This window comes from Hypomesus nipponensis, chromosome 17, assembly GCF_054491055.1.
Source record: "Hypomesus nipponensis isolate SF chromosome 17, ASM5449105v1, whole genome shotgun sequence".
Taxonomy (NCBI): Eukaryota; Metazoa; Chordata; class Actinopteri; order Osmeriformes; family Osmeridae; genus Hypomesus; species Hypomesus nipponensis.
The window spans coordinates 7,220,290-7,232,062 of NC_140377.1; the positions used below are offsets into that span (position 1 = coordinate 7,220,290).

Below are 11,773 nucleotides of genomic sequence, written 5' to 3' on the forward strand. Positions count from 1 at the left end.
CATTCGCAAGGAATCCAATCAGTAGGCTAGATTCATAAGGTTATTGAACATTGGCGCGCGTCATTCAAACAGCCAAAGAAAAGTTTCAAGCAACTGAAAATACGGCTAGACAAATTGTACTTAGATTTACTAGATATTGATGTGTGATGGAAAATGACATCATACAGGATTGAGACACTTGATGAAAATATTGAAAAGGTCAGTAGGCTATGCTTTAAACAACAGTAACGTATTTTAGGATTGCCATGAGCTACTGTAGCTAGCGAATATGCTATGTAGCTACTGTAGACCTACTGTACATTTTTTGCTCTGTATTGTTGTAGGATACTGTACTTGCTAAGCTATATAAGGCTACATACTCTACAACAGTGGCCCTAGCCAACTGGGCTAGCTAAAGCAACAACAATGTACTGTACCTGGTCTAGCAGGATATATCCCGTCTAGTTGTGCGACGACAATAGATGATATAATACTTATAAGTATTTAGTCAATTAAGTTGTAAATTACTAGTTTGAGCAGTGACTGGATAGTGTTCCTGTGATTAACAGATGGAAGAACGGTTGTCATTTATCACAAGCAACTTGGAAAGAAGTGATCGGTTGACGAGGAGCATGGTACAGTAAGAAAAGTATTTATAAGGACATGATCTGGCATATTGTCTACTTGTTCAAAACGCTTCCACAACATTAAGCTTGGTGCTTCAAACAAAGGTTTCTTGTGGTACTGTAGGTGTCCACTCTAACGTCGTTGGATAATCATTTCGAGCACCTAGAGAACGTTGTCAGTCCAATGCATAACTACACTACGTGCCAAATGCAACTGAAAGACACAGTGAACCAGACCTTGTTTCACATTGACAAAGCCATCAGCCATCACCAGGTCCTCAGGAAAACAGACAAGATCCTCCTGATGGGGTAAAAGTAATGGGAACCTTGAGAGAAGGGCTTATGAGTTTACGGTAACAGTAGCCTCGCTACTTAATGTGCCGTTGTTTCTGTGCAGACCTGCAGGTAGGGTGCATGATTATCTGGACTGTCTTCAGCAGATCAAGGAAGCAATTGAATTCTTTGAAGGACACACGGAAGAGCTGCACCTTACGACACTGGTGACTCGATTGTTCCTGTGTCCCATTGCCCTCTGGCTTTAAATGAATGAATGTAACTGTAAATGTATACAAATATATGAATGTACACTCAGTAATGAAGATATTGTGGAAGTTCGATGAGGGAATTTGATTTTTTTTTCTGCAGAAAGAAAGGTTAGAAAAGGCTAGGCCACTGATGGAGTCAGAGTTCTGTGTTCTGGTCGATCGCCACTGCACGACTGCGAAGACCATTGATTTCCTGAATTTGCTGCGTGCAGGAGGGGAAACAGGGGATGTCATACCCAAGATTGGACTGGAGAACCTCAAGTCCATCTACACATGGTTGGCTGAATACACAGGTACAGTAAAACTGCAAGCTGAGTCTGGAGCTTCAGACTCCAAATGAACCCAGGGGTAAATGACACAGCAAAACTCTAATCATTCTCTCAGTAGCAGTGGTCTTCTGTTATATCATTTAAAGACATGATTTGGCATGCTCAGTTACATAATGGAGACCAGAAATTAGACAACAGGGTAGATGTAACTAAAAAAATTTGGTCAAAGACAACAGACAAGAGGACAATAGAATATGACTCAGCCGAAGCATGGTGATTTTTCCCCCCACAGCTCAGAACAGTCGGCATGTTGCCACTAAACTCCAAACACTGTCATTGGACAGAAACATAAAACATGAACTTATTGGACCAGCGGCATCAAGCTCTCGTTCTAAGATGTCCCTGAATACCTGCTGCACTTTTAAAAGTCTCTTCCGAGCTAAACACCCAACACTCCCCAGTGTTCCATCCATGGACGTGGTTGGAGCACTGAAATACAGAAGCTCCTCCGGAGGTCTATTGGAAAGCAAGCCTCCAAACCCAGACTCCGATGTGCCCCCACCACTGAGCATCTCGTCCTCTACCCTGTCTCATGTCACTTTTAAAACACTGTCAAAAAACACGAGCCCATCCAAAATGAAAGGAGGAACACTAGCAGGCCCCAGAGACGATGAGGCAAGCTGCCCCATGAACAGGCTGAAGACCATGTCACTGGGAAGAAACCCACTTATGAAAGCCACAAGGTCCCAAGAACCCCTCAGTGAGTAACACGTCTTTGTAGCCGAGAGCTTACCCATCTCTCAGTGTATTTTCTCTGACCGTGAATAATGTTCTAATGTCTTCACAGACCTTATGAGCTATTATGCTGCCAAGCGGTCGATATGTCTCGACTCTTCGCTGAACATTTGGAAAGACCGCTACCGCAAGTGCAGCGTGTCCTCGTTGAACCACCACTCCCTAGGGAAGCAGAACAAACACATTATAGAGTCACCCTTTAAGAAGACAAAGAAAACAGGTTGGGAAACCACGTACAGTATGCTATAACGTTGTAACGTGATCGGTTACCGGAATTTGGGGTTTGCATGATCAGTAGCATAACGTGAGTGAGATCTTGTTTTCAGACAGGGAAAGCGTGCTTAACATGGAGATTGATGTCCACCTGGAATGTATCAGAGTCTTCGTGATTCTTGTTAAACGAGAACACACCATGCTGACGCAAGTCTTTTCTGAAGTCTGCCCCCGGACCTTTAGTGCCCTCATCCAGGTCCGTGACACATATAACCAAGCGAAAGGGAATGGAGAGAGAGGGGGTGGGGTGGGGTGTCAAAGGTCTGTGTAATGAACTACTGACTAGTTAGGTGTTACAGGACACATGTCCTCCTGGACTGAATCAGCTCTTTTTCAGAACGCTCTCGACAACCTGCTTCATGATGGAGAGAACATCATCTTTGCAACCAAACGGGCCTTTTTTCGTAGCGAATACTCGGTCATCCTCACCATTTTACGTACAGTAGACTATCTCATACAGCAGAGGAGTGGACCCAGTGTACTGGAGGTGAGTTTTAGGTGTAGGCTAGTGATTATGTAGGTTAACTAGAGGACTCAAATTGGAGTGAGGAGAGTTAACGGGGCTAAGCCAAGGTTACTGTGTACTGAAGTTCGTGTATTTTGGTTGCTGTTATCGACTGCCAGGATGCATCAGACTCAATAACGGCCAAGGTGAACACTTTCATCTCGTCCATGAAGGAGCTGGTTACCAAAGGTTTGGATGGATTCGCAGACAGCGTTAAGGTGCTCTACTCTTGTGTAAAATTGGGTTTCAATATAGAGATAATTTACAAATGCATGTTCATTTAACTGAATGTTCATTTAACTGAAGTCAGAGCTAATTTAATTAAAACATCCCGCCATGTCGTCCTCTTGCCCAGAGCGACCTGGATTGTAAGAACCTACCCATGGATGGAACAGTGCACGAGCTCAATCACAATGTAACACCCCCCTACGTTCTCTTATCTCTGCCCTTTGACCATCTAGTTTAGCATTCAGTCACTGTCATTGACATTTAAAATAGCAGTGTTGTTACTGGGGTTCACCAGAGGCATTGGATGTTTTTTAATAGATTATAATGTTTGAGTCATACTGAATAAGGGCTTTCAAATTGTGACATGTGACCCCCCAGATGAGGTGTGGGAAATACAAAGATAAATATGTAGCTATAGATACAGGATCTGATCATTTTAGGAATTCATTTTTTGTCCATATTCCCTTACTGAAATGTTTGAGAAACACAGCTCTTTATGCTGTATGAATAACTCCTCTGTAAATATGCTGGTGGGTTTCCTTCCCTTCCAGACCATCTTGTTCCTGCAACAACTGATCGTAAACGCAGGCATTAAAGTAAATGCAGCTCTCGTGCTGCCTAACTATGACAAAGGTCTTGGCACAGCCATGAAGATGACCAGTAATGCTCATAAGCTTGGTAAGAAAATTTGGCATTGTTTATTATAATCATTCATGTAACCAAAATGACTCAGATGGTCCATATGTAGAGAGAGAGAGATAGAGAGTAGATTGCAGTGAGAAGGGAGCAATGCCCGATATGGCTACATTGTCTTTTTCAGAGAAGTCATCGGCATGTTTGGAACAAATATCTGCCGAAGAAAAAGAGCACTTGAGTCGGTTTTCATCATACATCTGTAAGTAATCCATCCGGGTTTTGTATTCGTGAATCCTTCATTATCACAAATGTTTTGCTGATAACGCCTGTGTCACTTGGCACTGCACTGTATCTCTTCCACAGGTAGAGTGCTTGAAAACCTCCGACTGAGTCTGAGGATTAAGGCCAGGGCGTACGACCACCCTGCCCTGAGCGCCATCTTCCTCCTCAACAACTTCCACTACATCCTGAACTCACTGAAGAGGTAGGCCTTTCCTTTCTCCTTGTCATTCATCTTTCTTCCTGGTGGTCACTGCTGGAGAATCACTTTTGAAACGGCAACAAGAGAGTTCATACGTATCTCTGGAACTCGCTGTTATTTGGACTTTCTGGATGTACTGACCTTAAAGAGTGTAGCACAATACTGGAGCGAGAAAGCTGCTGCGTGCAGTCTCACGCATCCTTGAGAAGTATCAAGTTAGCTAACTGTGGAACCTTGTGCGCAGGTCAAAGCTGATTGTTGTAATGAAGGCCTGTGGCAGTGATCCAGAGGCTGAGTACAGGGAATTGATTGATGAACATAAACTACTGTACCAGCTCAGGTAAGGAAGCGGAAACGCAGAGGCAGAAGGGAGAGAGGAGAAGTGCTCGACTTTAAAACTGCCAAATGTGACCCTCTTATGGGACATGGTATTTTATTGTGGTCGTTTCAATGCACTAGTTGCATGGCTGTTTGTACATCTCTTTGGATAAAAGGGTCAGCTATATGAGTAAAATGAAATACATGTTATGTATTGTAGGTGTCACCATGGATACAATACTGTGTGAAGTTTAGGATACAGAAAGTGTGTTTGCCTTTTGTAGTTGGCTGGAGGTGACAGAGTGCCTGGCTGACACGAGTCAGCTTAAGCAAGGAGGCAAGGTACAAGTGGATTCATGTCTTACGATACCACAGTGTTCTTCACTTTAACTTTCATTGGAAGTGCTTTATTGGTCTGCATTTAATGGGTGCTCTTTCAAGGTTCCGTCTCGTGTTTCGTTTTCAATAACTGAGTTACTGCCCTGGACCACGTTGGTTCACATAAATGTGGAAAAACAAATATAGACCCTTTTTTTCCATTTCTCATTTCATAAAGTTGAGTGAAAAGGACTTTTGGGTGGTCAAGGAACAGTTAAAGGTAAAACAAGCCAGATATTTTTGGTCATATTTTTGGTAAATTGCAATTTTCCAGTCTAATCACCATCTCGCCTGACATAATTTAAATAATCACAATAATTTAAACCCAAATGGAATTAATGAAGTTATGTCATTTGACGCCTTGGAGCCTAATGTAGAAGCTCGTTTTCCTCAGAGTTTCAACGAGAAGTTAGAGGACCAGTGCAAAGCCCAGAAGGGCTGGGCGGTGCCAGATAAGGAGCTCCGGACAGCACTGTGCCAGATGGAAGGAGAGCTGGTATCCACCAGCTACAGGTCCTTTCTGCACAAGTAAGAAACTGACAGCATAGCCAGCAGGTGGTAACATATTTATTTTACATTTTTAAACCAACAGCCCCAGACAAAGATTCAAATTGCCATTTTTACCTATGACCAAAGATACAGTAAGTGTTTATATGAGTGTATTGGAATGGAATGATGATGATGGACGGTTGAATTGATGTCCGACTGTTGCTCGCATGCACCCCCAAATGTAAACACTTGGTACTGTCGGTAACCACAGGTGTAGACAAATACAGCTCAATTCAGGAGAAAACATGACCATCCATAAAAAAGCATAATCAAAAATAGACGTACAACTTAATGCTAGTGTTACTCAAAGTATTTAAAGACTTTGTTTACCTGATGCTGATCATATGCAAGAACGACACAGTATTAGTCCACATGAAAATGTATTTTGCACTTATTTATGTTTTTTTACCACAGGTATGAAGATGCAGATTTCACCAAACAGCCTGAAAGGTGCCTCAAATACAGCCCACAGCAGGTGGAGCAGATGATCCAGACGCTGTTTGACATGTCATCCTGTTAAGGATCTTGGAACAGATTATATTCCCCATACTGTTAAACTTTGAAATTGTGTACTTTTATTTTTTGTCTATTTAGTTTAAAGTTGTTTTGTACCAGTTTTACGACAAACTTGAAATTCAATTGAAAAACATATTTGATGTCATCCAATAATATACAAAACATTGATTGGTAAAAAATTGGTAATTGGTTTCTTTCCCAATAATGCATACATTACACAAATGGACTAATAATTTAGAACTATTTACAAACCATTTGTTAATTGACAGTTGATTAAGTACAAATGCTTTATAAACTAATTTTAAGATAGTTCTCAAAAAGTGTTACTCATTTGTACCTTGCACAAAGAGCTTCAGAATGTTAGTTAATTAGTTTTGCAGCAATTTATGTTTAGAAATGACTTTTAAAAGGAGGGAGGCAATTAATTGTTCCATTCTGGTAATTTGTCAATTGGACATCCACTGAAACCTATGAGGAGGTAAAGGATTAAAGTAGCATAGATCATGCATACTATCAAGTAGATCCAAAAATAGACTTTGTCTATCTTGTTTACAAACTTAAAATGCTTCTTGGTCCTCTGCTCCTTGGAAGCCATCCTTTCCAGGAAGTTGAACACCTTCTGGAGGTTAAGATTCTTCTCCTCTGCAACATCTGTCAGGCTAATGACACTGATATCAGATTCGGATTCTGGACAAAGAGTGATTAGAGATCAGAGGTCAGAGAAGACATACAGGCATCTCAATATGCGATAACTTGTAAACAAATAAAAGACAAAAGTCTTACCATCTTCCCCAAGTATCTCTTTGTCGTTAGACTTTGAATCTTTTGATTTGGTACACTTGAAGATGCAGCTGGTCAGGATCGTGCCATCTTCAGTCAGTCGTGTGAGCACCATTGACACCAACATACTCGCAACCAAAATGAAGAGACTGAAGCAGAAATGGATCCCTACAAAGTACAACCATGAAAATGTTAGTGTTGCAGGGATTGGTGTAGTGTGTTGTGCTCATAAAATTGCTTCAAGCTGTAGTGTGTCACAACCTGTGATGATAAAGTTATTTATTATTAAATATTCCAATTCTAAAGTCTGGTCTGAATTAGAGCAGTCCAAGATTACTATCCCTTAAAAGAAAGAATGCAATTTTTTAAAGATAATTTAATCTAACCAAATGAACTGTCCCAGAAGTGAACATATACAGTATTGTTCGTGCAGTACAGTATACCAAAATAGCTATGTCAAAGCTTAGTGCTTGGAAAATATGTGGTTATGTGAATGGCCTTCCTTTTAAGGCTTTTCACAAACTCTTAATTTACCACATATTTTCCTTTTAGCATAATCTGTGTGTGTGTTTGCCCGTCTGCTTACATACATAAAGTCTTTGTATCTTTGAGTGTGGACACGAATGTATGTATGTTCAAGTGTACTCTGTCTACATATCTACTGTGATTCTATTTCATTCAGCTTCACATCATATGCAGGTGACTTACGGATCAAAGGGCTACAATTGTTGTCTGCAGGAAGCAAGTCATTGAGAATGAGGAGGAACATGATGAAGCTGAGCACCAGGGTCACCTTGAAACAGACACGCTCTCCTCCTATTGGCAACGCAAAGCTCACCACATCGGCGATGATGATTAACACACTGGGTAGGATCAGGGTCACAACCGGGCCGGTGCTGCGAATTTTGAAATGCACCTGTGGAGTCAGATAGTCCAGATGAAAGGACGAGAATGAGCTTCACAAATGCTTGTGTTGAGGTACGGTGACAAGTTCAAATGATTTTATTGAACTCAGTTACGTTGAGGGTGTTGCGGTCATTTCTGCCATTGTGGTAAGCAAGCTTCACTGACTGAGTAAGCCATTCTCCAGTGTCGCTGTCACCATTGACAACCCTTCCAAATTGCATTAGTAACCCACATTCTGTAAAACAGTACAGATATATTTATAAATACAATTTGGGGTGGTTTACTAAAGTGAATTGCTGTACTTCTGCATTCAACTGGCCAGTCAAAATACCTTTAGTTGGTTTGATGTATAGCCTAATACTGGTGCACAGTGCCAGTGATGCAGTCGGTGATTAAGAAGCTTTTGTACTTTACACTGTCCAATTGATCTCACATATACTGTCATACTCTACCTGTCCATCTTAAGGAGCTTACCGTCTGCCTTCCAGGCATTGAGGCTGATAGGACAGGTGTCCTCAACAAAAGGGTATTTGAACATGTCCACGTCACAGCCCACCACTGTCTTTAAGAGGACATCATGTGTCACGGTACCGTTACTGTTCACCAGGAGATCCTTAGAATAATGCCTCTGGATTCTACTCACTCTACAGACACACAATAATGACAGGCAGTTAACACCTACATGTTTATAACGATTTACCAGTTCAACCGTTATAAACGTACACGGTCAAGTGAGGGGAGCTTACGCGTTCAACACAAGGAGTGAGGGAACCCAGATTTTATCTGCTGGCAGGATCACGTTGTTAAATCTATAGACTGATGTGTTCCATGCCAAGTCGGGGTCCGTCCATTGCTGTGGTCAGAATCACAGGTATTTGATTAAACAAGACAAAACATACTCAACAAAAGTCAATCTGTGAATCGCAGAGCCTCCACAGATGTAGGTAACTTACCAATTTTACTATCATTTGACTTGTGAAACGAAGTTCTTTGGTGTTCTGTTGAGGAAATAACCATCAGTCAGATTCATTAACATGAATCCGATTTTATGCATGTAAAACATGTTTGCGTAGAGTAGAATAACCAGGTACATTCAGAAGTATACTTACAATAAACTGTGTCGTATAGAGAATATTTGGCAGTTTAAGGACTTGTGTGCAATTAGTAGATTGAGGCTGAGTCAGGACATCCTTGGAAATCAACATGTTAGCCAGACAGCGGCGACTGGTACAGGACTCAGTGGATCCAAAACCAAGCACTAACCAAAAAGTTAATACATTTTGATTTACTGTACATGCATCCAATACACTTGTAGTAGACCATGAACAACGGTATAAGATGGTTAAGTCTAGAATATATACATTAGCACGTAACACATTTTTATTTATTGTTTAAAACACGTTTTTGTTGTTACGAAACATCACTGTATTGTTGAGAGCAATGCAGTGCAAAACTTGTGAGAACCTTCTGTACTTACATGTTAGTAGAATCAGAGAGAACAGACAACTCAGCATTCTGCTGGTAGGGGTTAATTCTGCCCTGGAACCTTCTAGTAGAGAAACCTTGGAGATGACAGCAAGACTTTGAACAATTTACAGTCAAACTATTTTAAGATCTGTCAATTAAGAATCAGTAAACCAACCTGAAGAGTGATAGTAGTTTATTTTCTGCAAAGTCAGAGGCACAGCTGAGATTACCTTTATAAAGGCTGCCTCAGACTTGGAAGTTTACGCCACACAATACAGATAGTCACCACCCACAGACAGTAACACTACCCACAGATGAATATGATCCTCAATGACGTGCTTGTGTGGTTGACTTTACTGTAGTCCCCGATATACGTTTCTATAGATTTTCAAGTATTCATTCAATATTCTAGTATAAACACCCATAGCATTCTGTGAATGCAAATACTCCTGGTGTCAGGTGACAGGCGTGTGAACATCGGTCCACCTCTCTTCTGTCCACAATAAGACCATAGGCAAAAACGCCAGGACTTATGATCACAATGGATTATTTGAGCTGGTGGTTAACATTCAGAGGCTGACAAATAACAAATAAATCTCCACTAATTACTTATATAAAAGGTCTTGTATTAACAGCTGGTTATGGAATGGTGCTTGAACATATTAATGCCATTGTTTTTCTCACGTTATTTGATCATCCACTAACATCTTTATTAAATGATCAAAATCCCTTTTGTATTATGTGTCTTAATATGTCAAGTCATCCTGACAAGTAGCTGCCTCAATTTTGGAAGACAGTATTAAGCTGCTCATCTTTTTATAGTCAGTAGGCTGCATGTAGGCAGTATCCTTGGGAACTCTCTTATCACCTCAATACTGAAATTTGAACATTGAGACATTCTGGTTTCAAACCGAGTTTCCCTTCCTCTCCAGCAAGGGGGAGTGTTGCATGAGATTTGTCTCTGACATTTTTACCAGCAGCATTGTGTCTGTTCTGTCATGTTTAAGTTTGAGTTCAGAAAGAAGAAAAAAATCTGTTTTTCAGAAGTAGCTTATGTTGTAGCTAATGTTTGAAAACATGACACTGTGCAGGAATGCTGTGCTACAAAATTGTAACTTTAAAAAAAAATATTTGGTGAAGCAATTTGTACTTTTTTCCTCTTTCATCTGCAAAAAAACAGCCTGGGCAGTGGCTGAACATGTTGACCTTGAATGTGTGCACTTTCTGACCATGAGCCACATTCCACATATGCTATTAGTCTGATTAGCATATGACCTGATCATAATCGACCGAATCAGTCACAACAGTGTTCAGCATCTCACAGAAAACACAATCTAATATGTGTAGTTCTATGTGCCTCGTTTTAGAGAATCATTTGTTATTAGACTGGATATGGCATTTGTTTCTGCTTTATCATAGGACTTATGACAACTAACGCAAAGTACAGTTATGCACTACATAAAATAGATACAAATCTTCACGATTTAACAAACAAATGTTCAGATTACTTTTTGAAGTGACCCACAGGTTAAGTGTGATGAAGCCAATAGCCTTGGATTATGATTGCAAACAACATCTCAACAAATCCAGATGGGGAGTGATGATCAAACACAAACATGATCTGAATTCTCAGTGCCAGTACTATATCTTGGTTAGCGTTTATTGTATTTCTACTGAAATGGAGGGTAGAACAGGTGCAAAGAGTGCTGGGATGGGCTTGTTTGAGTATTAGTGACCTCTACTCTGACCTAGTTATCTGTTCTTCATCGATCGCCAGAGCACTGAGCAGTAATCCCACCTCCTACCAGACCTCACCCATTGCCACGTGTCACATCCAGTTCTTCATTATTGATTAGAGGCTCCCGTGGGTTTAAAAGTCACCAAAGGGACTTCTCACAGTTTACTTCCTTGCATGGAGAAACACTCGTTTCTTTCATGTTTTGTTTTCATTCATAATTTATGTAGCTTATGTGGGAGTATTTTCACTTTCATCTGAGACAGAGACAGCCCTTTGACTGAATGGTTATAAGAAGAAAATGGATGCATGCAGTATTATGCTACAACTAAACTTTTATGTCGATTACGAGTAACACTCTTATACAAAAAGAAAGAACTCATAGAGAGCCTGCTGTCAGGATTGCATTGTCATTGGTTAGTCAACCATTATTTAGTCTGTCTGCTTTCTCAACCTTATAAAGGCTACAGACTAAAAGGGTTCAATCCCTATTTCATGCATAGCATGACAACTGGAAGGCCCGTCTAGGAAACAGTATACTGAACATACAGTACAGATGAAACACCCAGAGGTGTTTTGCCCTGACATTTAGGTGATTTAATATCATCAAACACACTCTCATCACCTGAAAGAGCACATACCAGTAAACAGTTCCAAAGTGTCCAAAGTTGTATCTTTCCGTTAGTTTACAGGTTCATCACCTGCAGTAAATCTAGTTTTGTCTGTCACACTTCATGACACTTGTTTTTGCTTTGCCACACTACTAACACAGTCATAAAATGCTTAG

General features: G+C 40.6%; 2 protein-coding genes across 5 annotated transcripts; one reads left to right on the forward strand and one right to left on the reverse strand.

Annotated features, from left to right (window-relative positions):
• The first annotated feature begins 57 nt into the window (after window positions 1-57).
• On the forward strand, window positions 58-6,400 carry LOC146253256 (exocyst complex component 7-like). 4 transcript variants are annotated; one of them, XM_084677088.1, is made up of 19 exons: window positions 58-198; window positions 549-614; window positions 730-914; window positions 1,003-1,105; window positions 1,251-1,443; window positions 1,712-2,179; window positions 2,267-2,434; window positions 2,541-2,683; window positions 2,825-2,974; window positions 3,112-3,210; window positions 3,348-3,407; window positions 3,772-3,898; window positions 4,041-4,115; window positions 4,220-4,340; window positions 4,582-4,677; window positions 4,940-4,997; window positions 5,212-5,253; window positions 5,428-5,561; window positions 5,997-6,400. In XM_084677088.1, the coding sequence occupies exons 1-19, from the start codon at window positions 154-156 to the stop codon at window positions 6,100-6,102; spliced, it is 2,439 nt and encodes an 812-aa protein (XP_084533214.1). In that variant the 5' UTR covers window positions 58-153; the 3' UTR covers window positions 6,103-6,400. The 4 variants fall into 4 exon arrangements, with proteins under 4 accessions (XP_084533214.1, XP_084533215.1, XP_084533216.1 ...); XM_084677089.1 differs by having other exon boundaries at window positions 131-198; window positions 549-619; XM_084677090.1 differs by lacking the exon at window positions 58-198 and having other exon boundaries at window positions 549-628.
• A 118-nt stretch (window positions 6,401-6,518) lies between these two features.
• On the reverse strand, window positions 6,519-9,298 carry LOC146253257 (5-hydroxytryptamine receptor 3A). Its single transcript, XM_084677099.1, has 9 exons — window positions 9,262-9,298; window positions 8,894-9,042; window positions 8,738-8,782; window positions 8,531-8,637; window positions 8,259-8,428; window positions 7,898-8,019; window positions 7,587-7,794; window positions 6,882-7,046; window positions 6,519-6,785 (listed from the first exon to the last, which is right to left on the reverse strand). The coding sequence occupies exons 1-9, from the start codon at window positions 9,296-9,298 to the stop codon at window positions 6,520-6,522; spliced, it is 1,269 nt and encodes a 422-aa protein (XP_084533225.1). The 3' UTR covers window position 6,519.
• Between the last annotated feature and the right edge of the window lie 2,475 nt (window positions 9,299-11,773).